This window comes from Leopardus geoffroyi, chromosome A2 (assembly GCF_018350155.1).
Source record: "Leopardus geoffroyi isolate Oge1 chromosome A2, O.geoffroyi_Oge1_pat1.0, whole genome shotgun sequence".
NCBI lineage: Eukaryota > Metazoa > Chordata > Mammalia > Carnivora > Felidae > Leopardus > Leopardus geoffroyi.
Genome location: NC_059331.1, coordinates 15,273,350 through 15,300,421, shown reverse-complemented (window position 1 = coordinate 15,300,421; position 27,072 = coordinate 15,273,350). Strand labels below are relative to the sequence as shown.

Genomic DNA, 27,072 nt, shown 5'->3' with positions numbered 1-27,072 from the left:
GATGGAACTAGAGGGTATTATGCTAAGTGAAATTAGTCAGTCAGAGAAAGACAAATATCAAATGACTTCACTCATATGAGGACTTTAAGACACAGAACATATGAACATAAGGGAAGGGAAGCAAAAATAATATAAAAACAGGGAGGGGGACAAAACATAAGAGACCCTTAAATATGGAGATCAGAGGGTTACTGGAGGGGTTGTGGGAGGGAGGATGGGCTAAATGGGTAAGGGGTATTAAGGAATCTACTCCTGAAATCATTGTTGCACTATATGGTAACTAACTTGAATGTAAATTTAAAAAAATAAATTACATTAAAAAAATAATTTACCAAATGGAAATTTTAGGACTAGAAAATAAAAGAATTGAAATAAAAAGCTCAAAGGATGGGTTCACCATCAGAATGGAGGGGACATAGGAAAGAATCAATGAACTTGAAGACAGAACTTATCTAATCTGAACAAAAGAGAAATAACAGACTGGAGAAAAATAAACAGAGCCTCCCTTCCGCGAGCCCTCAGAATGAACAGGGCCTGAGGGACATGTGGGAGGATAACAAAAGGTCTAATATTCAAGTCATTGGCATCTCACAAAAAGAGAAGAAAGAAAAATGGAACTGAAAAAGTATTTTAGGAAATAATGGTTGAGATCTTCTCAAATTTAGAAAAACAACTTAAACCTCCATATTCAAGAAACTAAATGAAACTCCAAACAAGACAAATTCAAAGAAATCCACTCCAAAACAGATTATAATCAAATGTCTGAGAACTAAAGATAAGGAAGAAAACCTTGAAAGCAGCCTGACAGAAATACTGCATTACCTATATGGAGAAAACAATACACAAGACAGCAGATTTCTCATCTGAAACCATAGAGGCCAAAAAGAAATGGCACATTTTTCAAGTGCTGAAAGAACTGTCAACCTAGAATTGGATATCCAGTGAAATTATCCTTGAAGAACGAATGGGAAATCAAGACATGCTCACATTAAGAAAAATTAAGAGAATTTGTCATGAGTGAAACTACACTTAAAGAATGGTTGAAGGAAGTTCTTTGTGTAGAAAGAAAATGATAAAAAAGGGAATCTTGAAACATCAGGAATGAAGAACAAAGAAAAAAGCAAAAAGATGGGTAAATACAATAGACTTTCCCTTGAGTTTTCTGAATATATTACAAATGGGGAAGAGTAAAGGAAAGTAAGGTTTCTACATTTCATTCAAACTGGTAAAATGATCATACCAATGAACTGTGATACATTATACATGTTATATAACACCTAAAGCAACAACTAAAAAAGCTATACACGCTACACTAAAGACAAACAAAAAACTATAGATAAATCTAAGTGGAAATCTAAAAAACACTCAAGTAATTCATAGAAAGGCAGAAAAAGAAAACAGAGAAACAAAAAAATAGAAGAAACCAGAAAATAAACTGTCAGAATTGAGTCACAACGTACCAATAATTACATTAAGTATAAATGGCGCAAATATACCAATTAAAAGAGTTTGGCAGAACTGGTTTTTAAAAACGAAACAACTGTATTCTGTTAAAAAGTACGACTAAAATCAAAGGATTGAAAAAGATATACCATGTAAAAATTAATCAAAAGAAAGGAAGAAAGGCTTTATTAACATAAGATAAAATAGACTACGAAGAGTGGCGCAGGGCAAATGGGTGGCTCAGTCAGTTGAGTGTCTGACTCTTGATTTCGGCTCAAGGTCATGATCCCAGGGTCATGGGATCAAGCCCCACACTGGGCTCTGTGCTGAGCATGGAGCCTGCTTAAGATTCTCTCTCTCTGCCCTTCCCCCACTCACACACTCTTTCTCTCTAAAAAGAGAGAGAGAGAGAAGAGTGACTATATTTTCAGTATATTTCACTTCAAAGTAAAATGTAAAGTAGAATTCAGAGCAAAGAAAATTACCAGTGACAGAGACGGGCATCACACAATGATAAAAGGGCAAATCACCAAGAAGACATAGCAATCCTAAATGTATATGCACCAAACAGCAGAACTGCAAAATATGTGAAGAACTGCCAAAACTGAGAGGAGAATGGAAAAATCCACAGTTATAGGTGAAGACTTCAATGCTCCTCTCAAAACAAATGATAGAATTCAACAGGAACTGGAAGAACTCATTATCATCCAACAGAACCTAATTGATATTTGCAGAACACTTTATCCAACAATAGCCAAAACCACATTATTATCAAAACAGATGCTAAGACAGATCATATTCTGGGCCCTAAAACAAACCTCTAGAACTGAAATCTGTGATATAATAAGAAATATATTTGTGGGGCACCTGGGTGGCTCAGTCGGTTAAGCGTCTGACTTCGGCTCAGGTCACGATCTCGCCATCCGTGAGTTCGAGCCCCGCGTCGGGCTCTGTGCTGACTGCTCAGAGCCTGGAGCCTGTTTCAGATTCTGTGTCTTCCTCTCTCTCTGACCCTCCCCCGTTCATGCTCTGTGTCTCTCTGTCTCAAAAATAAATAAACATTAAAAAAAAATTTTTTTTGGAAAAAAAAAGAAATATATTTGTAAAATATTTGTCCCCATTGTTGGGACAAAGCTCCAAAAATCCTTAGAATTTCCTGATAGTTGTTTTGTTTTGTTTTGTCATTTGTAGCATAAGGGAGCTTATGCTAATGAGGTGACTGGGAGGGGGAGGAGACCCTAGATAGCCTCAGGATGGGGAAGATAGAGGGCTAGGACTTTCAGCCACACAACCAACCTCTGGAAAGGAGAAGGGATGGGGGGAGCTGGAGATTAAGCTCCATAAAAACTCTTGAACAAGGAGGTCCCATGAGCTTCTGTGGTGGTAAACATGCCAAAAGACTGGCCCATTTCAGTTCTATCAGGACAGAAACTCCTGTGGCTTGGACCCTTCTGCTCTCACACTGGCAGAATTCAGCAATGAAGCCATCCAGACTTTTCTTAGTTTGGAGAGTTTTGATGACTGATTCAATCTCCTTCAGAGTCAGAGGTCTATTGAGATTTCCTACTTTTTGTGTGTGTTCAGTTTTGATAGGTTTTGTTTCTAGGACTTCATCCATTTCATCTGCATTATCCAATTTTAGTAATCAGAGTCTTTCTTTTTCTTTCTTAACTAATTCTTACTAAAGGTTTGTCAATTTTGTCAACCTTTTGGAAGACCCAACTTCTGGTTTTGTTGGTTTTCTCTCCTGTTTTTCTATTCTCTATTTCATTGATCTCCGCTCTGAACTTTATTATTTCCCTCCTTGCACTAGCTTTGGATTTAGTTTGTTCTCCTTTGTCTACTTCCTCCAGTTGTAAGTTCGACTGCTGATCTGCCATCTTTTTGATGTTTCAATGTAAGCACGTGTAGCTATAAATGTCCCCCTGGGCGCTGCTTTTGGTGCATCCCAGAAGTATCGGTAGGTTGTGTTCCCTTGTGCATTTGTTTTGAAGTATTTTCTAATGTCTCTGTGGTTTCTTTGACTCACTGCTTGTTCAAGAATGTGTTGTTGGGGCGCCTGGGTGGTGCAGTCGGTTAAGCGTCCGACTTCAGCCAGGTCACGATCTCTCAGTCCGTGAGTTCGAGCCCCGCATCAGGCTCTGGGCTGATGGCTCAGAGCCTGGAGCCTGTTTCCGATTCTGTGTCTCCCTCTCTCTCTGCCCCTCCCCCGTTCATGCTCTGTCTCTCTCTGTCCCAAAAATAAATAAACGTTGAAAAAAAAAAATTAAAAAAAAAAAAAAAAAAAAAAGAATGTGTTGTTTAATTTCCTCTTGTGGCCGTAGAAAACACCTCGCATGATATCTATGTTTTAAAACCTACTGAGACTTGTAATGTGGTCAGCAGAATGTCCACTCCCTAACGCCTTGAACATGTGAACATGTTAGCTTAGTAGCTGAAAGAATTTTGCAGGTGCAGTTGAAATAGGAAGAGTATCCTAAATTATGCAGGTGAGCCCAATGGAATCACATGGGCTGGTAAAGGCAGAGATCTTTCTTTGGCTGGAGTCAGAGACACAGCAAAAAGGGAAGTCAGAGGGACTGGAAGCATGAGAGGGACCCAATCACGTTGCGGGGGGAGCCACATGGAGGGAACAGGAGGAGTGTGGGCAACCTCAAAGAAGAAAACCCTGGTCCTCGGCTGATCACCAGCAAACACATGAATACCTGGTCCTACGACCACCAAGGAAGTGGATTCAGTCAACACCCCGAATGAGGTAGGAAGCAGATTCCTCCTCACACCTGACAAGGAACGCAGGTCTGCAGACTCCTCACTGCTGGCCTCACTGAAACTGTGAGATAATACATTCGTGTTGTTTTAAGATGCTAAGTTTGTGGTCATTTTCATGGTAGCAATAGAAAACCAATACAGGGGAACTGTCTGGGATAAAAATTGCAATGGGGGTGGGGCGCCTGGGTGGCGCAGTCGGTTAAGCGTCCGACTTCAGCCAGGTCACGATCTCGCGGTCCATGAGTTCGAGCCCCGCATCGGGCTCTGGGCTGATGGCTCAGAGCCTGGAGCCTGTTTCCGATTCTGTGTCTCCCTCTCTCTCTGCCCCTCCCCCGTTCATGCTCTGTCTCTCTCTGTCCCAAAAATAAATAAAAACATGGAAAGAAAAAAAAATTTTAAAAATTGCAATGGGGGCACCAGCGTGGCTCAGTCAGTTGAGCACCCAGCTCTTGATTTCACCTCAGGTCACGATCTCGTGGTTCACGGGACCGAGCCCCGTGTCGGGCTCTGCACTGGCAGCACGAAGCCTGCTTGGGATTCTCTCTCTCCCTCTCTCTCTGCCCCTCCCTTGCTCACACACTGTCTCTGTCTCTGTCTCTGTCTCTGTCTCTCTCTCTAAAGAAACTTAAAAAAATAAAAATAAAAAATAAATTAAAAAAAAAAAGAACCCCTACTACATGAGTTCATTTACGTAACTATTTAAAACACCTGTGTAGGTGGTAAAACTACATGGCAAACCAGGCAGTGACGGTCACAGATGTCAGAACAGTGGTTCCTGCAGCAGGGAGAGACAAAGGTGTGAACAGAAAAGGGCACACAGGGGCGCCTGGGTGGCTCAGTCAATTAAACGTCTGACTACGGCTCAGGTCATGATCTCACAGCTCATGAATTCAAGCCCCACATGGAGCTCTGTGCTGACGACGTGGAGCCTGCTTCAGACTCTGTCTCTCTCTCTCTCGCTGCCCCTCCCCCAGCTCTCTCTCTCTCTCTCTCTCTCTCAGAAAATGAATAAAACACTTAAAAACATTTTTTTTTTTAAAAAGAAAAGGGCACACAGAGAACTGGGTGTTGGCAGACTTTTAGTTTGTAACCTAGGTGGTCGCTCTACAAACATGTTTTACGCTCTAGTCTATACATGTATAATATCGCACGATTAAAGAAGTTATAAAAATACTTCCTGTATTTGCAAAAACATTGCCAGCTTTCTCATAGTTTGTTTTTATTATTCACTTACGCTCTACTTTATGCCAGAAATAATTGAAGGTAGGCCTGTATTTTGATTCCTAACTAATAAGGTTTGGGAGCACGGTCATTCCTAAGATCCTTTTTTCTGAACAGAAAAACAAAATCACAGAACTACTACATAAGAAACCCTGGCAGTGGGGCCCAGAAATCTGGGCTTAACAAGCTCTCTTGGTGATTCTGAGGCTCACAGAGTTTAACAACCACTGGATAAGTACACATATAAATAATCCTTGTTATTTCATGGAGTAACAATTTCACCTTTAAGATCTTCTAGATATTGCTTCCCAACACGCTTAAAAGTCCAGTGTGTCCATACAACTACAGGCACTCATTCTATCAAAGGTTGTACCTGGCTGGTGTGCAAGACTGATCGGGAGGCCTGATTCAGATGTGGAGAGAAAGGTTTTTTGTGGGGGTTTTTTGTTTGTTTATTTGTTTATTTTGAGAGAGAGAGAGAGCTTGCCTGCGTGAGCAGAGGAGGGGCAGAGAGAGCGAGAGAGAGTGAACCCCAAGCGGGCTCTGCCCTGCGAGGGCATAGCCCAACGAGGGGCTTGGGGCTCGGCTCGGATCTCACGAACTGTCGAGATCATGACCTGGGCTGAAACCAAGAGCTGGATGCTTAACCGACTGAGTTACCCAGGCGCCCCTGTGGAGAGAAAGGTTTTGCACTCTTATTTTCTAAGGCATTTAGAGAGTGATCGAAGGGTCATCCCTTCAATAACCTTAAGAAACATTCCTTTGGAGAAGGTGGGGCTCAGAGGGGCAAGAGATCATGCCCACCACATGTGAACGGCAAGACCCGTCACCAAGATCCAGGCCTCTGAAACCAGTGGGCAATTCCACTGCCATTGGCCAGAGTGCGCGTCCCTGACAGGGATGGCCTGCCCGGGCTCGTGACCACCCGTGGGGACTCGATAAAACAAGCGACTTCCTTGAATAACTAAATTGACAGAGGGGCCCAGGAGACCTCCATCTATAGTCAGGGCTGGAGAGTCCAAAGACGCACAAGGAACACGGACTTGTAAGTCCCGGACTAGCGTGGCTCTGCAGGAGGTCAGAGGCTCGTGTGCCCTGTAGTCACACAGAGATGTGGTTCCCAACCTCGAGGTGACCACAGTCCTGAGCACTAACCCTCAGGCCCCAGCGCCAACATCCCTGTAAACAGTAGGCACTGTAAGAGGAAATGCCAACCCGCGAGAGCTAAAGCAGAGGCAGCCAGACCCTTTGCCCTTCCACCCGGAGGAAAACCCCTGGAAAAAGGTGAATTTTCCCCCTCTGCCAGACAAGCGGCTTCACGTCTGGAAGGACTGGAAAGACTGGGGGAGTCACTTTGCATGCCTGCGACACGTTGTCAAGGCAACCAGGCTCCCGCTCTCGCAACGGGAATCTTCCCAACCAGGGTTTCAAGACGCTCACTTGCCCCCAAGTTCTTTTTGTTTTAAGCTATTCTTTCAATTCTTCTAAAATTAAAAAAAAAAAAAAAAAAAAAAACGTTAAAAATCTTATCTTTCTGCTCATTATTTCCTGGAGTTTACTCCTCCTATCAGATGTCCGGGTCCTCTACGTAAACAAAATGCCATGGTCAAGGGCCCGCAAGTAGACATAATTTTCACTTTGTGATCATACAAATCACGCTGCCTTTGGAAGGACACTCCTGCAGGGATGGTCCAAAGGGCTTGTGTGTTTTGCACAGAAAAGAGGGTGCCGCGATAACCACGTGGGGGTGGGGCAGAAACACAGCCGAACAAGCACCAGCAAGCATGCAGGCAGACGAACGCCGGTGGAAACAAGAATTTACAAGGCAACCAGGGCAACGGGCCAAATGGCTGGAAACTCATGACGTGAGGGGGTTGTCCTTCATTGTTTCAGGCGTGACAACAGAAATGTGAAAAAAGAAAGAAAGAAAGAAAGAAAGAAAGAAAGAAAGAAAGAAAGAAAGAAAGAAAGAAGAAAGGAGGAAAGAGCGAGCCCCTTCATCTTCTAGCAATAGATACTGAATTCTGAATTTTTTTTTTTTAACGTTTATTCATTTTTGAGAGACAGAGCATGAGCGGGGGAGGGGGAGAGAGAGAGAGAGAGAGAGAGAGAGAGAGAGAGGGAGGGAGGCACAGAATCCGAAGCAGGCTCCAGGCTCTGAGCTGTCAGTGCAGAGCCCGACGCGGGGCTCGAACTCATGAACTGTGAGATCATGACCTGAGTGGAAGTCAGACACTCAACTGACTGAGCCACCCAAGCGCCCCTAGATACTGAATTCTTTACAGACAAAGTTATCTGACCTCTTGCTGGCTGCAAAGTAATTCAGAGCGGAGGGTAAGGATGAAATAAGACTGGTCACAAAACAGCTACTGTTGAAGCTGAGTGATGAATGCCTCAGGGTTCTCTATGCCACTCTGAGCGCAAGCTGGAATTTTTCCATAATAAAAAATATATTAAAAAAAAAGAGAGAGAGAGAGAGAGAGGAAAGAGAGAAGAGAGGAGGAGAGCATTGGAAAGGAAAGCAGGGAAGTCAAGGGAAGAGGTGAGAGCCAACAAGGGAGTGGAAAAAGGACAGTGAAAGTGGAGAAAGATGGAGAAACCAGTGTGCAGGGTGGAAATGCCATGGAAACCCCAGCAGCCCCCTTACTTTATGGAGGCTGTGCAGCGCTGACAGATAAAACATGCAAAAGCTTGAAGGCACCAAAAGCCTGTCCTGGTAAAAATTCTGATAGAGGGCAATTCGTTGGTGCCTCCTGTACCAGCCGGGAGACTCAGCCTGCCTTCCGGAAGCTGGGGAAGCACATTTGCATTTGTTTCAATGGATGACTTTTTTGTTTTTTTAAGTTTATTTATTTTTGAGAGAGACAGAGACAGTGTGAGTGGGGGAGGGGCAGAGAGAGAGAGAGAATCCCAAGCAGGCTCCCTGCCGCCAGCTAGAGAGCCCGATGTGGGCTCGAACCCACGAACTGTGAGATCATGACCTGAGCAGAAACCAAGAGCAGGACACTTAACCAACTGAGCCACCCGGGTGTCCCTCAATGGATGGCTTTCTTAGGGGGCAGTAATTCCCGAGTTGGCCTGGCCTGGCTGGGACTGATGGCCACAGCTGTCAGTCTTATTACTGGGCACAAACATTTACAGAAGACTGAAGCCAGAAATACAAGAAGGAAATCAGACAAAGGAATTTAAAATCCAATGAAGATGAATGTAAATAAAACCTCCTAGGGGCGCCTCGGTGGCTCAGTTGGTTAAGCGACCGACTTCAGCTCAGGTCATGATCTCACGGTTTGTGGGTTTGAGCCTGCGTCGGGCTCTGTGCTGACAGCCTGGAGCCTGCTTCAGATTCTGTCTCCCTCTGTCTCACTCCCGTTTGTGCGCTGTCTCTGTGTCTCTCTCTCAAAAATTAATAAAACATTTAAAAACAAAAACAACAATTCCTAGATCTCCACAGTAAAGAAACTCAGCAAGAATCAACTCTTGATCACTCCAGTAAAGGAGAATAAGAAAAGTTAATCCAAACACCATTTATGCCAAGTCCTAGAATACGTTTCCGTTTTGTCTTGTTTGGCTTTGATTTCACGTTGGAGTGTGTTTGGGGATTGCTCAGCAAGCACCACAGTCAAATAATAAAGCCCTCCTCTGGCAGATTCCTGACTTTGGAATTACTTTGATTCCCATCTGGCTTGAACTTTTTCCTTCTTATACTTGTTTTGAGTTTGAAAGCAAATCCTAGGGACTGCCCCTAAAACAATTATCCAGGTGATTCCAGATCAAACTCGGGCCCCAGAGTCTACCGCGATCAAGATGTATGGCCAAGGACTGCTCTAGAACCAGCTGGGGCCTCAGGGCACTCATGAGAAGGGAGGGCACAGAAGTCAGAGACACACTCGCCTCTAACTGGGTTATTTGTTAGAGGGCCGTCCTCTAAGGGGCCGTCCCTAGGCCGTCCCCTAGGCCGTCCCCTAGGACCAGTTCATGACCACCGAGGCCATCCCCTGAACCCCCGAGCGGAGAATGCAGCCCACACCTTCTCCACAAGATGGCTGCCAGTCAGGCCACAAAGCGCGCCCCACAAAGAAGCACATCCCTGCCTTTCGTTGCACAGATTGGAATTTATTTCCTCTCTAGTCTTCCCCTAAGTAGCTGTTCAGCCATTCAAATTCGGCTTTTGGTTTCTTAGTTTCCTTTTTCTCAAGATGATCCAAGCTGTTTCGGGAATAACGTCTGAAAAAGCAAAACCCAGTGCTACGTTAACAGCAAAGCCTGATTCTCATTCTGGCTCACCAGACATGCCTTGATTCCAGAAATGTATGTTTTGTTTTGTTTTGTTTTGTTTTGTTTTGTTTTGTTTTGTTTTTTAATCCTGACAATTAAGCGTTTTATGTAAGAATCCTGAGGATGCAGCTCAGGATCATTCCTCCAGGATATCTCACCAGGGAGACCACGCCCCTAGTTCAAGTTGGCTTTCTCCACCTGGCGGTGGAAGGTGACATTTCCCAGCAATCTTATCTTTAAAATACCCTGTTTACTTGTCCCGTTAAATGTCCTGGTAATCTGCTGAATTATCCAGTTTTTATGAGACTTTGGGAATGTTACTCGTAAAGGGCACGGGTTTGCCTAGTCAATTAAATACACGCTTCCTCTCCTTCCTGACTTTGCTCCATATAACCAAACAGATTGTAAGATTTACTCAAAAAGCAGTGGGGGCGCCTGGGTGGCTCAGTCGGTTAAGCATCCAACTCTTGAGTTGGGCTCAAGTCGGGGTTCCTGAGATCAGGCCCCTGGGAGTCTCTGTCTCCCTCTCTCTCTGCCCCTCCCCTGCTCGCGTGCTCTCTCGTGCTCTCTCTCTCTCTCTCAAAATAAATAAATACACTTAAAAAAAAAAAAAAAAGCACTGGTGGGCTTCTGGGCAAGAGGGCATCAAGAACACAGGCATCTAAATGTGTTTCCATTACTCCCATTAAAATGACCAACAGAATATAAAGATGGGGGACAAGACGACTGCATCAGTACTGGAGACAACAGAAGGTGCCACAGACGTGTGCCAAAAACGTTAAGGACTCTTGGCAGAAGGAACCAAACTGAAGAAAGTTACCAGAAGCCAAACAGCACAGCGCCCTCCATCCTTCAGAACCGACCGGGTTCTTGAGAAGCAGGGCTCTGCCACGTCTTACTTGAAAGGGCAAGGTCCTGGGGCGCCTGGGTGGCTCGGTCGGTTGAGCGTCCGGCTTCGGCTCAGGTCACGATCTCGCAATCTGTGAGTTCGAGTCCCACGTCAGGCTCTGTGCTGACAGCTCAGAGCCTGGAACCTGCTTCGGATGCTGTGTCTCCCTCTCTCCCTCTCTGCCCCTCCCCCGCTCATGCTCTGTGTGTGTGTCTCTCTCTCTGTCAACAATAAACATTAAAAAACAATTTTTTTTTTTTTTTAAAGAAGTCAGGGTCAGGGGTATCTGGGATGTGTTTTACTCCTCCCAAGTGTGGTAAAGATCAGACCGAAGGGAAAGATGCACCAGGAGGGGTGGACCCCCAGGCCCGGAAAGAAATGGACGATGCAGGGACTCGGAAAGAGCTTCCGCTCCCCCTCCCCTCAGGCTGATGGATCCCTAACTTGATGTTATCAGTCCAGGTCACTCAGGAAATACAGGAGAAAATCCATGAGGTGTCTATGAAGAGACTGTGAAACAGACAAGGAAAACACAGCATTCCTACTTGTTAAAAAGATTCAGCACAGGAAGCACACATCATAATTTTTTAAGAGCACTTCCTTATATTCTCAAAATTTCTGAACATACGTGGTCGGTGGAGATAAGATGGCAAAAGAAGGAGAACATAAATCAAGGAAGAAGAGGCATCAGAAAGGGAATGGGGGATGGAAGGAGATAAGACAAAATAAGACTGAATCCGAAAACACAACAGCAAAATCGGTATGTGCATGAGAAACCACACAGAGCGGCACCGGTTCAATAGAGACCGAAATCAGCGATGCGGAAAGCAAACATGAGAAGTTCTTCCAAGAGGCAGAGAAGGACAAAGAGACCAAGGAAATGAGGGAAACGAGGCGACCGAGAGAGGACGGTGAGCAGAGCACTCGGCGACGGCCGGGCTTCTCGGGAACCGGAGGCCACAAGACCGCCGCAGGGAAAGACCCCCGCCTGCGGATCGAAAGGGCTCACTAAGCACCGGACCAAATTCAAGTGAAAAGACTCAAACTGGGGTACACTCTGGTGAAAACTGGAAACAGCAGGGGCAGAGACGGGAGGAATCCAACAGGCATCAAATGAGGGCACCACGATGACGACAAGTACCAACACACCGTGCGGGCTGGTCTCAGGCTTCCCCGCCAAAGGCCGGCGGGTCAGGTGGTCGCGGTGACAGCAGTTCCACGCGGGACCAAGCGGCACAGAACGGCTCCTACTGCACCCACCCCAGGGACTGCAAGGAAACCTGGCGAAATCTGAGTACGATTCGTACTCTGGTTACCAGTTTCATGCCAGTTTCAGCTCCCTGGTTTTGATATTATATCATAGTCCTACCAAATGTTATCACAGGGGGAAGCTGGGTGAACGGTACGTAGGCTCTCTTTGTACTATCATGGGAACTTCCTGTAAGTGTATAATCTTTAAAAAAAAAAAAAAAGACAGTACATCCAGCATCAAGGTCTACTACAGAAATTTGAAAGAAAAAAAAAATTCCATACCCCAATAAATTGCTGTTCCCAGATGAAAGAAAAGGAAAGTCATTCTCAAGTTATGAAGACAATGTATGAGGTCAGAAAAAGCACCAGTCAGAATTTTCCACAATTTCCAAATCCAAATTTTACAAGTGGGCAGACATGCTCTGAAAGGGCTACTGATAGGGACTAAAACCCGTTAAATTTGAATAATTCAATTTGAATAATGATTATAAATGTGATCTTGAAATTAGAAGCAAATATCAAACATAAAGTTTAAGAAATAATCCACGATCAGGGTGCCGGGGTGGCTCGGTCAGTGAAGCGTCTGACTTGGGCTCAGGTCATGATCTTGAGGTTTGTGAGTTCGAGCCCCACATCAGGCTCTGTGCTGACAGTGCAGAGCCTGCTTGGGATTCTCTCTCTCTCCCTCTATCTCTGCCCTTGTCCTACTCTCTCTCTCTCAAAATAAATAAACTAAAAAAAGTAATAATAATAATATATGATCACAAAATATATAAGAATAAATTAGGCCTAAAATCTCATATCAAAAAAAAAAAAAAACCCTCTGAAAAATAAGTTTCAGAAAGTAGGAAGTGTCACTGCCTGCTAAGTTCCTTAGCGTTTTATTTTTTATGTTGATACTGAACATAAAAAAAACAAAAACAAAAACAACTTAGGGGTCTCTGGGTAGCTCAGTCTGTTAAGCACCTGACTCTTGATTTCGGCTCAGGTCACGATCTCACGGTTTGTGACAGCAAGCTCTGGGTTGGGTTCTCTGCTGCCAGCACAGGGCCAGCTTCAGATCCTCTGTCTCCCTCGCTCTCTGCCCCCTCCCCTGCTCGAACTCTCTCTCAAAAGTAAACATTAAAAACTTAAAAAAAGAAAAAAATGGCGTCTGACCCTTGATTTGGGCTCAGGCTATGATCCCAGGGTCCTAGGATCAAGCCCAACATTGGGCTCTGCAGTGAGCATGGAGTCTGCTTAAGATTCTCTCTCTCCCTCTCCCTCTGCCCCTCCTCTGCTAGTGTGCCCACGTGCTCACTCTCTCTAAACAATAAAATAATAAAAACTTAAAGCTATCTTCTGGCAGAATAAAAAAAAAAGAATTCGTATTTTTTAAAAATCTCTAGAGGAAAAAAAGGAAACAAAATCCAGACTGTAGGACACCATAAAAAAAAAAAAAAGACACTTAAAACTATGTTTGAACAGCATCTACAAGGGATGTACCAAAAGAATTCAACAAATAAGGGCTAAAAGTAAAAAAAAAAATAAAATACAAAAGGAAAAAACATATCAAAGAAACAAACACAAGACAGTATAGATGGCACTGTTACATCAGACAATAAGAGGAAACCTCTGCTACCAAGTATTAAAACCAATCGTAAAGCAACTGTACTTAAAAACAGTTGAGTAATAAATATCATAAATGAATCAAAAGAACAGAAACAGACTTAAGTATTATAACAGTATAAAAGAACTAAGTTATAGGAGGGGTTTCTGGGTGGCTTAGTCGGTTGGGCATCCGACTCCAGCTCAAGTCATGATCCCACCACTCATGAGTTCAAGCCCCGCGTCAGGCTCTGATTTCGATTCTGCCTCCCTCTCTCTCTGGCCCTCTCCTGCTCGTGTTCTGTCTCTTTCCCTCAAAAAGAAATAAAGGTTAAAAAAAATAAAAAATAAAGAACTAAGTTATAATAAAGGTAGCCTTTGTTTGAGAAAGGGAAAGACAATACGAGCCGAGGAGAGGGAAAGAGGGAGTCTCAAGCAGGCTCTAAGCTCAGGACAGAGCCTGAGGCAGGGCTTGATCCCACAACCCTGGGATCATGACCTGAGCTGAAATCAAGAGTCGGAGGCTCAACCTACTGAGTCGCCCAGGTGCCCCTAAAGGTAGCTTTTTATTTTTTTAATGTCTTTTAATTTTTTTTTTTATTTATTTTTGAGAGAGAGACAGAGAGACAGAGTATGAGCAGGGGAGGGGCAGAGAGAGGGAGACACAGACTCCGAAGCGGGCTCCAGCCTCGGAGCTGTCAGCACAGAGCCTGACACAGGGCTTGAACCCACAAACTGTGAGATCCCGACCTGAGCCGAAGTCGGATGCTTAACCAACTGAGCCACCCAGGCGCCCCTAAAGGTAGCCTTTTAAATTAATGAGAAAAGGAGTGTTTAGAAATAAAATAGAAGTAATTGTTGGTTATTTAGAAAAAAATATTCATTCCTTATCTTATATCCTATACGAACATAATTACAGTTGAGTTCAATGTAAAACTTAAACCATAAATGACTATGAAGAAAGTATTAACGTATTCATCTATCTCAAAGAAGTTCTTTCCAAGGACATATCTGTATGCTAACAATGATCTCACTATAAACAAAATGCAAGGCAAATGGCAAATGAGGAAAAATATCTGTAACAAAATAAAAATCATTACGAAAAGAACAAACACTCCTTACCTGTGTGGGCAAAAGACACGATTAGATCATTCACACACACACACACACACACACACACACACACACACAAATTCAAACATCCATTAAACACATGGAAAAAAAAAAAACCAAAAAACCATAACTCCCTATCATTAATAATGAAAGAAATACAGATGAAAACATCTATGTAGGGGCGCCTGGGTGGCGCAGTCGGTTAAGCGTCCGACTTCAGCCAGGTCACGATCTCGCGGTCCGTGAGTTCGAGCCCCGCGTCAGGCTCTGGGCTGATGGCTCAGAGCCTGGAGCCTGTTTCCGATTCTGTGTCTCCCTCTCTCTCTGCCCCTCCCCCGTTCATGCTCTGTCTCTCTCTGTCCCAAAAAAATAAATAAACGTTGAAAAAAAAAAAAATTAATAAAAAAAAATAAAAAAAAATAAAAAAAAAAAAAAACATCTATGTAGTAACCTGAGAGTATAAATTTGTATGGTCTTCAAACCTTCAAATACCACAAGCCAAATTATACCTTTTAAGCTTCCCTTTAAATACCTATATGTCTTAAAACTTATCCATGCTTTTCTTTTTTTTTTTTTTTTTTTTTTTTGAGAATTCACATTAAAGAAATAATAAAATGTGTGTACCAAGATTTCTGCCCCAGGAGTAGGGGGTGAACACAACAGTCAAATTGGGTCAGTGGACTGGCCAAGCCCTGCCACTTGAGTGGCCAGAACAAAATGATGTCAATAAAAGTATCTGCATTTTAGAGCTTTTTTAGGAACCCAAAGAGATAATTATGGGTGCCTGGCCCATGGTAGGTGCCCATCAGACAGTGGTAGTGGTGGGGTGTATTTATCTGTAACACTGAACGATTGGTTCAAAATCCCTTATCTGAAATGCTCACAGTCAAACATGTCTCAGAATTAAGGCTTTTTGGGATATCAAAAAAAAAAAAAAAAAAAAAAAAAAGGTCTAGGAGAGTACCTGGTAATCAACTATGTTGCTATTTCTACAGGAAAACATAGGGATATTCATTCTAAGTGAGATAAACACCAGTTCGGGTCACGTTTTGCAATCCAATGAGTTAAAAATTTTTCAGTTTTTAGAGCTTTCTGGACTTCAGATGTGACAAAAGGGATTGAGAACCCATATTTATGATAGAAAAACATTAAAATCTATCTAAATGTTATGATAATAAGGGACAGGTTGCATAAGTTATATAGCTGTAAGACGGGAAACCATAGCACTTATAAAAAGTCACTTTTTCGAAGAATATTTCACAGAATGGGAAGATGTTCATGAATAGTAGGTTAAAAAAAAAGGCAAGATAAATATATGCATCATGAATTCCACTCTGCAAAAGTAAACGACATAGATGTTTATGATTCTAGAATAAAAGATGCAGGAACCATACCAGGATGTTAAATTAGCCGCACTGACTCTATGTTCTTCTTTAGACTTTTCTGTATTTTCTTTTTTTTCTTTTTTTTTACTTTTCTGTATTTCCTAATCTTCTACGATAATCAGGAAAACAATCCACTACTATCCTGAACCCTTTATGGCTGATGTCCCTGTGCAGGACTAGAGGATTAACATCTCTGCCCTCAAGGAACCCAGAATCTCATCTCTGCAGAGCTCTGGGCAGGACCCATTAGAACTTGATTCGGCTCATCACCTTATCTAAAGCTACCAAAAATAAAAAATTAAATAAAAAATGTAAAAAGGACTGTTCAAATGTGTTCGACTTTTGCTTTTTTTCACTGTACTCACTGAATCTCAATTATTTAAGAAATTGTTGAAGGAGAAGGGAAAGATCACGTTCAGGTTTGTTCCAGGCACTACTCATGAAGAGGAGGGTGTGAACTTGAACTTGACAGGCCCAGCAATGCAAACCTCAGTCATTTGTGGAGCAAACAGATGCTAAGAGGGACGGTGACATTGGAAGGGTCCCTAGTGAAGGGGCAGGCAGGAATCTCTCTTACCTAATAGACCATCCGTGTCTAAGGGGTGGGCGTTTGGCCAAAGGGTTGAAGGCCTCAGTTCCCAGTGACCTGGGTGTTCCTAACTAAGAGCTGGTGTTCCTAACATCCAGGTGGTCTTCATGAACTCCTCCCACATCTAGAATTCTCCATCGGTTTCATATACAGTTTGAAAGTATTTTACACCAAAATGCTGTTTGTGACAGATTGTTATGTCTTCTTATGAGACTCAATTTCAAACTTGGAACAAAGGTAAATAAATGGTTAATCAACTTAACCTAAGTTAAACAACTTAATCACCTCAAAAAACCCAGTGGGTTGATAGTTCATCATGTTTACATAGACTCCAATAGTCTTTTTCAATTATTGCAGAGAAGAGGAGAAATCCTTGAGTAAAGCTTTTGACACACATAAATTCCAGCCGGCTGTGGCCTTAAATAAGAAGTTAACTCTCTTAGTTTAATCCCACCGAAAATTACTTGTTTGCAGGCAGATTATCCTCTAGGACTACTATTTTTTACTTGTGGGGTGCTAATCTTCCCTCCCTCCCTTGCCCTCTCACAACCCAAAGAGGAGGAACATGAAGTAAGTGTGCATCGTCCCCTGTGCAACCATGACCTCCGTGGAGAAAGGGTGGACTTACCCTATCCCAGCTGAAGCACAGGCCCAGCTGATCAAGCTGCTTCCTCATGTGTTTAATATTACTGTGAAACAAAGGGAAGAGGGTTAGGTTTTCAGAAGGGGGAAAGCCACAAACAAACTGCACTTTGGGAATGTGAAAGGAAGCAGCAGAAGTCTAGGTTATTCGAAAGGTTTCCAGGGGGCACCTGGGTGGCTCAGTCGGTCAAGCATCCGACTTCGACTCAGGTCACGATTTCACGGTCTGTGAGTTCGAGCCCCGCGTCGGCCTCTCTGCTCTCAGCACAGAGCTCGCTTTGGATCCTCTGTCCCCCTCTCTCTTTGCATCCCCCCCAAATAAATAAACGTTAGAAAAAAATCTTTAAATTAGTTTAAAATCGAATGAAGAGAAAACCCCCTAATGTACAAATTGTGGGAATCCAAAAGAAACCTGGCTTAGTGCTTATCAGTCAAAAGCTAAAATCAAAAACTGTCCAATAATTGGGATAGAAGGAAAGAAGTGAACTAATCAACTTGCATCTAATAGGAAATAAGGTAATATGTCTTTCTTTTCTCTAGATGATCTCTGCTTAGCCAGCAATAGCTTATTTTATTTTGTTCTAGACATTTTGCAGGAAAGTGCTTGCTACAGACAACGTTGGTGTCCCCCCGAAGTTCATAGGTTGAAACCTAACCTCCAAGGTGATGGTATTTAGAGATGAGGCCTTTGGCCGGTGATTGGGTCTTGTGGGCAGAGCCCCCCTGAATGGGCTCAGTGCCTTACGAGAGAGACCCCAGAGAGCTTCTTTGCCCCTTCTGTCGTGTGGGGACACAGAGAGAAGATGGCCATCTATGAACCAGGAGGGGGGGTCCTCACAGACACCAAATCTGCGGGCACCTTGGTCTTGGACTTCCCAGCCTCCACAACTACAAGAAATAAATGTCTGCTGTGTATAAGCCACCCAGACCATGGTATTTTTGTTAAAGCAGCCGAGTGACTAAGAGAGCACTTAATCTTCACCCATTCAGATGAGGTAGGGGCTATGGCTATTGCTCTTTTACAGAGAGAGAAACTGAGGCACAAAGACGCTAAGTAATTTCCTCAAGATGATTGGCTAACAAGAAGGAAAGATAGAATTTGCACTGAGGTGGCCTGATTCAGCACCCATCTTCTTTTCTTTGTTTAAAGTTTATTTATTGAGAGAGAGAAGGAGAGGGAGAGGGAGAGAGAGGGAGAGAGAGAGAGAGAGAGGGAGAGAATATACATGGGGGAGGGGCAGAGAGAGAGAGGGAGAGAGAATCCCAAGCAGGCTCTGTGCTGTCAGCACAGAGCCCAACGTGGGGCTTAATCCCATGAACTGAGAGATCATGACCTGAGCCAAGATCAAGAGTCGGATGCTTAACCAACTGAGCCACCCAGGCACCCCCACCTTCTTAACTGCTATTTTCCAGTGGAGGGGTTGGTAAACTTCTTCTGTAAAGGGGCAGATGGGAAATGTTTTCAGCTTTGTGAGCCACGTGGTCTGTCACAACTACTCAACTCTGCCCCTGTATCATGAAAGCAGCCACGGGCAATATGTAAGCAAATGGATATGGCTGTGTTCCGACAAAGCTTTATTTATAAAATCAGGCAGGGCCAAATGTGGCCCATGGATCATAACTTAACGATCATTGGTCTAGTTTACGTCAATTTGGTGCCATATTTGATCCACTTTATTTGATTACCTTTTCTTCCTTCTTTCATCATTCCCATTTAATCTGGAATTAACCATAACGGAAAAAGTGGGAACTGGGGGTTAGGAGAAAAAAGAGAAAAAAAAAAGGTATAGTGGACGCTTTTACAATGTAGCGTTGGGCAAGATAAAGTGAAGGGAGGTGAAAGACAGTGGACACAGGCCCTGGAACTGCCCTTCTACATCTCTAGAGGCATGGGGTACGGAAGGGCCGCCAATCTTTGTGAAAGAGGCTGATGGAGTGAGCCCAGAACATTCCACTGGGTTCTGGTACGAGGGATGGGCACTGCTGGTACGCATATATGTGGAAGCCTGAGGCACAGGTGGAATTGGGAGTGTGTCCCCCCCTTGGAGAAAGCCATACCCAAAATATATTGGCCATATATTTCTACATTGAATGCCTAAGTTCCTCTTGCTCTAGCACGGCGAAGGCAAAAATTAACAGAATTTTCAGAGAAAATTACAATGTGGGACTCAGATACAGCTCACACTATGGTCAAGAAGATGAGAAGCATTGTAGACATTGAACAAACGCAACCCTCTCCTTCTTTTGCCTTCCAAATGCAAATCCTCAGGGGAAGAACAACTTTGCAAACAACAAAGCATCAGACGGAACACATCAATGAATACCCAAAACCTTCTTTGTCATTTCTCAGCAAAGAATACAGCAGGCTAAAAGCCAAACGCCAATATATATGACGCTGTTTATCGCCTGGCAGACTGAAATGTTTTGTTTGCTTGGCTCTCTGTTTCTCATACCCAGATTAGTACACACGTTTAAGGTTTCTGTGTGTGTTTGAATACGCCTATAAATACATACCTTTGCGTCCAACTTTCTGGATGGAGATTCCGCTCGATTGCTGCATTTTCGGCAGGCAGTCCAAACGCATCCCATCCCATGGGGTTGATGACCTAGCACCCAGAAGAGAAACATCGGTCATGGCAGAATGCTAAAACCTCTATCACCATTGTCTTCTGGGCAATAAATTGGCGTTCTCTCCTACTAACATATCCCTTTCTGGATGATTCCAAACGATGCTTTTGAAAGCCAGTTGGCTACTATGAGGTATGCAGAGGAGAGAATTTAGAAGGTTATACACTGTGGTGCCAACAGCAATTTTCTCTGAGTGGACTATTTTTCGTGACTACTCTTTACTTCCTTCTTCTTCTGGTCTGTATTGTCTCTAATGAAACCAAGCTGCTTTCCTGAAATTAGAGTTTCTTGTGATTTCAAAAGTATGTACATATAAAAACGTACAGGCCTTTAAAATGCTCCCCTCATATTAGTATCTTCCACTTAAGGAGCTGTGCTGTCCGATATGGAAGCCACTAGCCACATGCCGTTGTATAAATTTAAACTTAAATTAAAATGAAAAATTCAGGGGCGCCTGGGTGGCGCAGTCAGTTAAGCGTCCGACTTCAGCCAGGTCACGATCTCGCGGTCCGTGAGTTCGAGCCCCGCGTCAGGCTCTGGGCTGATAGCTCAGAGCCTGGAGCCTGTTTCCGATTCTGTGTCTCCCTCTCTCTCTGCCCCTCCCCCGTTCATGCTCTGTCTCTCTCTGTCCCAAAAATAAATAAACGTTGAAAAAAAAAAAAATTTAAAAAAAATGAAAAATTCAGTTCCTCAGTCGCACTAGCCACCTCTCAAGGCTGCAGCAGCCACTTTGAATCCCTTCCTGTGAGATGTTCCCATTCTCTGAAGAACGGGGAGGCCTAAAATCTTAGAGCTCAAAAAGGTTTCTGAGATAGGTCCTCCACCCCCGCCCCCCTTTACTTTGACAGTTTAACTGTGGCCCAGCGAGAGTGAGCAGCCTCCCTAGATCACACCAGGAGTGATTAACTACCTTAGGCCAGGATGGGCCAGTAAAGCATCCATTTCGGCAAATGGACAACCCGTTACGTAGCTCAGCTCGCAGCTTCCACACCAAGTTCCGTCAACCTGACTTACATGCTGTAAACAGGAACCATGGCTTGACACACGTACTGTGGTACCAAGGGAGAGTCTCGCTTGTAATCATACAGACGACCTGAGCTTTTGTTCACACACATTTCCTCGGGACAGTGACCAATACGCGGAGGCGTTTACTGCCACTACCTCATCACGCGTGAGCATCAAAACAGGACATTTTCCACGAGAGAAATAGGTCTGGTTTTCTTTTGTTAAAAAAAAAGTATCCCTCTGATATTTGGAGTAATGCATTTTCACCATAAATAACTGGGTACGCAGAGAAAAATATTCAGGAGAAAACAAAACTCACTTGTAACTCTACCATACAGCCATACATAACCAGTTAAATTTGGCAAATTTATATCCAATTTTTAGAGATCGGGATCATATTTACATATGGGTTTTTTGTTTGTTTGTTTGTTTGTTTGTTTTAGCTCTTATTTCTTTCCCACCATGCACCTGGAGCCTTCTTCCATCTTTCTGTCTGGCACGAGAACTCTCTGAAGTGCACATGAGTATCGCCCATGACCATCTCTGCCTCGGGTCCTTAGGCACCCATGACTTGAAGTGTCCCAAACTGGACTCGTCTCCCCTCCCAGCCGCCAGATCTGTTCTCCCCCTAGCCCCACTTAACAGGAAGCAGGAAGAAAACAGGCATGCCCCTTCCAGGGAGTAGAGCCACTTGTCTTAGAGTCCCCATTCTGCTGGGCACATTATTTTTTAAATGGGTTCGAGGAGTCTGCTGGAATCATTCCATCTAAAGACAAAGACCATGCACCTAACCCAAATCAGAGCCGCTCAAACCCCTCTGGCTAGTGAGCAGGAAATGCCTGGAGAGGCTCGCTCTTCAGGAGACTGTGTGGCCGGCGGGGGCCAACCCCAAACCCAAGCCTGCCGTTCACTGGCAGTGGGACCCGAGGCACATTACTTACGCCACTCGCGACTGAGAGCGGCCACCTCGCCTCGTGGACGTGCTGTGCTTTGTCAGCGGCACACCCAGCACGGCGCCCAGTACGGGCACCCCATACGTGGCAGCGCTGGCCATCGGTCACCTGCCACCTGGTCTTCAGCACCCACAACACTGCCCACCACTGGCTCCCCCGTCAAGACCTCAGCCGGTCTCTTTGGCCACATTTATCTGGATGGCTATGACAGCAGGCGGGGAGACGCCCTGACCTCACCCACGTCCTCAGCCCTGTGCCTTCCGGAGCGTGGGCTGCTTGTGACAACCGTCTGCAGCACGCTGGTGTCGGGCACTAGAAGTTCTTAACTGAACCGAACAGACCGTGAGGTTCAGAGGGCCAGTCATCTATTTGGCCTGCTTTTCCATAAAAGGAAAAGTCATTCCTGCAAAACCAATGGCTCGTATCAGGTGCTTCGCTTGAAAGTAGCCCCATCGTTCCTGCCACGCGGGCCGAAGCGGGGGGAGTCGCCGGGTAGCCCACGAGGAGGCAGCCACCCGGGCCCTGCCTCTGGCTGCGCCCGGCAGGGTCACATCGCCTCGTGGACCTGGCCACCCTGGGGGTGGTGGTGAGTCTGACCCACTCGCGTGTGCTTTCTGGAAGAGATTCAGGCTCGGGGAACACGTAGCCCCGCGGGCACCTCAGCTTGCTATCGCTCTGGGAGAGGCTGCTCTAGCCCTGGATTTCCGGCCTGAGGTGACCCCACCGCCACCTTCGGTGCCTCCGTCCACACTCCTCCTGAGCTCAGTCTGAACCGGGTCCTTTCTTCCTCCCTAACGGGATGCTTCCCCAGGTACAACCGTAATACGAGCTCGTTTTGACAAATGAAACAATCGGGGCGCCTGGGGGGGCTCAGTCGGCTAAGCGTCCGACTTCGGCTCGGGTCATGATCTCACGGCTTGTGAGTTCGAGCCCCGCGTCGGGCTCTGTGCTGACAGCTCGGAGCCTGGAGCCTGCTTTGGATTCTGTCTCCTTCTCTCTCCACCCCTCCCCACTTGTGCTCTCTCCGTGTCTCAAAAATAAATAAATGCAAAAAAAAAAAAAAATTTTTTTTTAACAAATGCAACGATACAACACGTGATACATCAAAAGCAAAGCTGACCCTCTCTCCCTGTGGCCCCGACCCCCATTCTCAACTCTTTGACTTACCTGAGAACACCACCAGCCTCTGAATCTTCCCACGTCGTTCTCACTCAAGCATAGATATACAAATATGTGTACACGTATGTGGGAGCCAGATGGGTTATGTTTTTCGGAAATAGAACCTGATATACGCTATTTTATGACCTGCGTGTTTTTTTTCGTTTAACATACCATGTACAAAATATGTAAGTATGTGTGTGTGTGCGTGTAAGCACGTGTGTATGGCTTTTGAAAACATCCTGACATTCCCCCAGGAGTATCTGTTCTTTGAAGTTTTAGGAACCCGGCCAGACACAACCCAATCTCGTTGATCTTCCAGACCCGAGGTCTCCCTCCCTCTTGCTAAATGTGGCAGACCCAAAATGCCTCATCCTCCCCAACAGCGGCCTCCCCTTCTGGAAACTGCTCCTCCTCTAACTTCACACAGTCCTGCTGGGGGCTGCCAGTCGCAAAATCCGTCCCTCCGGTTACCCATGTCTGAACCCTTCTCTGGGCTTGTCTGTGGTCTGTAGGGCGTGGGGGCAACAAAGAGGGGGAGGGCAACAGCACACTCTTGACTCCTTTCTCCTTGGCCAGGAGGAACAAGGATACGAGCCCAGGGCTCCTGGTGAGCCCACCTTCCGCCTGGAGGAGATGTCTGAGAAAACACAGCTGGCGTGCACACTGAGACTGGGGACACAGGCAGCCTTCAAGGACCTGGTCCCCATCCCCATGGGCCTCTTCCTGCAACATTTCCCTTTGATTCTGTGAGACACATCAGGATCTGTAAAAACACACCCACCCCCTCCCACCCCCTGTTTTTGGCTAAGCCGGTCTGACCTGGGTTGCAGTCCATGGTGGCCAAGAATCCTAAGTAAAACAAACACTCGCGAGGATATAGCTTTCTCTTTAGTACTGCTTAATCCATAGATGAAAAACATTCCCTTGTAACAACTGTTAAGCATCACAGCCTTTCCTCTCTTTTCCTTTAATTTTTAAAAAGAAAGAAGAGAGAGACAGAGAGAGGGAGGGAGAGAGGGGAAGGAAGGAAGGAAGGAAGGAAGGAAGGGAGGGAGGAAAAGAAAGGAAGGAAGGAAGGAAGGAAGGAAGGAAGGAAGGGACGAAGGGAGGAAAGGAGGGAGTGAGGGAGGAAGGGAGGAAAGAGGAAGGGAGGGAGGAAGGAAGGAAAGAAGAAAGGAAGGAGGGAGGGAGGGAGGAAAGGAAGGAAGAAGTCCCATTTTGGGGCTTTATGCTGGATTACTAGAAAGTTCTGCAATGCTTCCACGGACGACACAGGAGTGCACCTTCCAGCTGTGCTTCAATTCTCCCGAGGCTGCTTCACTGGCAGAAAAATGGAACTGTTGTGTAACTGTTCCACGAGAAAGGGGAAAACTTAATTACCACTTGGTTTCTTTGTTGGAACTGCCAAAATGGCACTGGTTCAATGCTCCTGCCTATTAACATTCTGTTAGATGCTGTCCGTATTTTTAAATAAAGTCAATACAGAGACAGTCACAAAAACCAGTCTGGATTTACGTAATATTTTTCTATTTTTGTTTTCAGATGAAATTAGCATGAAAAGAGTCTTAGCCCACATGTTACCCAAGCTGTCTATGAAAATAAAGTTAGAAAATCTTAAAGCTTCTTAATATTTCATTCTTACCAAAGCCTGACAAAAAGCAAACGCCCGCCCTAGAATACAGCCCGCGGGAGGGCCTTTCCGCATCTTGAAGTCAGAACAGTTGTTTCCGCCACGGGCCAATCACTGGAATAAAGGTTCCGTGAGCCAACTCTCTATGGAAGAGGGAAGGGTCCCATCGCTCGGGTACCTGGGTTTCCAGAGACCCAGGGGCCAAGTGCAGAGCTCACTCTTGTGCTAGAGAGGATTCACTACCGTCAAGAGGGAACCGAGGGGAGACCTCGAACAAGATCATGAAATAACAGAGCCTGTCCCCTCCTTCCAGGCAGCAGATTCTATGTGCTGGTCAAATTGCTACAGCCCATCTATGTAAAGGACACGTGTCAGGTGATTTCTATGCCAGCCTCGTTCACCTCTTGGTCTCGTGGACACCACATCAAATACCTCCATTCCAGGTACGGGATGCCCGCTTTCTCGCCTGTGGTTTCCTATGGCTGAGACTATCTACAACGTTCACTGGGAGAACTCTAAACTCTCCTTTTTGGTTCTGAAATTCCTATTCCTTTCTATCACCATAACTTGGTTTATTTATTTTTTAAAAAATTTTTGTAAATGTTTATTTATTTTTGAGATAGAGTGCGAGCAGAAGGGGCAGAGAGAGAGAGAGAGGGAGAGAGAGAATTCCAATGAGAGCTGTCAGCACAGAGCCCAATGCAGGGCTCCAACTCAAACCATGAGATCATGACCTAAGCCAAAATCAAAAGCCGGATGCTTCACCGACTGAGCAACCCAGGCGCCCCATAACTTGGTTTAATCCTCCCACAGTTCCAATAAGTAACTATACCTACAGGTAACACATGCCAAGTAGGCAATTTGGCCTAAAAAACAAAGCCAACATCTGGATTTATATGTTAGGGTCACCTGGGCTCTCTCAGTTCCCTGGAAGTTAATTCTTCTTGGATAGGAGTGCTTTCTTTTCTTTTCTCTTTTCTTAATTTTGTTTCTAATGTTTATTTATTTTTGAGACAGAGTGTGAGCCGGGGAGGGTCAGAGAGAGAGACAGAGAGACACAGAATCCAAAGCAGGCTCCAGGCTCTGAGCTGTCAGCACAGAACCCGACACGGGGCTCAAACCCACAAGCCGAGAGATCATGACCTGAGCCAAAGTCGGATGCTTAACCGACTGAGCCTCCCAGGCGCCCCCGGACGGAGTGCTTTCTGCAAAAAAAAAAAAAAGAATAGAGACAAAGCCCTAGCAGCTCTAACTTGGAAATCTAGAAAATAAACTTCCAGTGTGTGAAAAAAAACATCATTTCCTGCCGTTCTCCTAACAAACACTCTAAACTCTTCTCACTTTTAATTGACGCCAAGAGACACAGCACAACATCCCCAAAACTTGGAAGGGCAGGACACCACCACCACCTCCAGACCAAAGGAACAAAGGCGGAAAGGGGAGGTGACACCTGAAAGGCTGAGATCAGGTATAGAAACCGAAACAGGTGGGTCTGCCCAGATGGAACCAGATCGGTGAAGAAGACACTAGAAATTCTCCGGCTTCTCCTTTCCTCCTGCGTGCCAGTCTTGCCAGTTTCTTTTTGTCCCCAAACAGCTGGAGGCCAGCTGACACCAGGGCTTGGGGGACGTGGCCTGCGTGGCCTGCAGGGGTCATCGTGCTACGAATAGCAAAGCAGGGGCTGGAGCTGACAGTGAACTGGCCACGGGCCGCCCAGGAACTCCAGCAAGGTCACAAACCTACCATGACTTGGGGTATCAAAGGGGAGTCAGGGACAGCTACTGAAGAGGAGAAAACACAGGGGTCAGAGACCTGGCAACTCAGACCAGAGCCGGCCAGAAGGCAGGGCCTGGGAGCCAGGGCTAGGCCAGCCTCTGGTGTGGACAGGGCCACGTGCCCATGGCTCACCGTGACAGGGCCTTCCGCCTCCCTCTGAACGGAGCCGTGGGCGTCTCAGGGTTGGCAGGCCGGATGGATGGCCAGCGGACTAGCAGAAAGGCATACAGGGGAGGGCACAGTTACATGCGACAACATAAGGCTCTCATGGGACTTAGCCTGGAACATGCCAGAGATCACGGCCCAGAAGGGCCTGGTCAGGAGCGGGTGGTCAAAGGGGCCCACAACCTCATCTATGCTAGGTTTCTTCTCTTTTTAATGTTTATTTATTTTTGAGAGAGAGAGAGAGAGAGAGACAGAGATAGAGACAGAGTGTGAGTGGGGGAGGGACAGAGAGAGAGGGGGAGACACAGAATCCAAAGCAGGCTCTGGGCTCTAAGCTGCCAGCACAGAGCCCAACATGGGACTCAAACCCACGAGCTGTGAGATCACGACCTGAGCTGAAGTCGGACACTCAACCGACTGAGCCACCCAGGCATCCCTGTATTTCTTCTTTTTCAAGGGGGTGGAAATATGGAATTGTATGTACAAGTTAAAAATACATTTTTTAAGAAGGAAAAAAAAAAAAACAAGAACAGGCAAAGGAACGGTTCTTCCTCCGACACAGGAAGTAAGATCCAACCAAGGTAAGGAAA

At 45.3% G+C, this 27,072-nt stretch overlaps 1 protein-coding gene across 9 annotated transcripts in view; it reads right to left on the bottom strand.

Moving 5' to 3' along the window:
- Nucleotides 1–27,072, bottom strand: part of LARS2 (leucyl-tRNA synthetase 2, mitochondrial) — a 193,748-nt gene that overhangs the window by 125,439 nt on the left and 41,237 nt on the right. For all 9 annotated transcript variants that reach the window (XR_006715808.1, XR_006715809.1, XM_045492605.1 and 6 more), the window contains 2 exons: nt 19,679–19,770; nt 17,151–17,211 (listed from right to left, as the gene is read on the bottom strand). Coding sequence is in view for 7 of the 9 variants with exons in the window: in XM_045492605.1 (XP_045348561.1) it covers nt 17,151–17,211; nt 19,679–19,770 (153 nt within the window). In the remaining 2 variants the exon portion in view is untranslated. The remainder of the gene's footprint in view (nt 1–17,150; nt 17,212–19,678; nt 19,771–27,072) is intronic.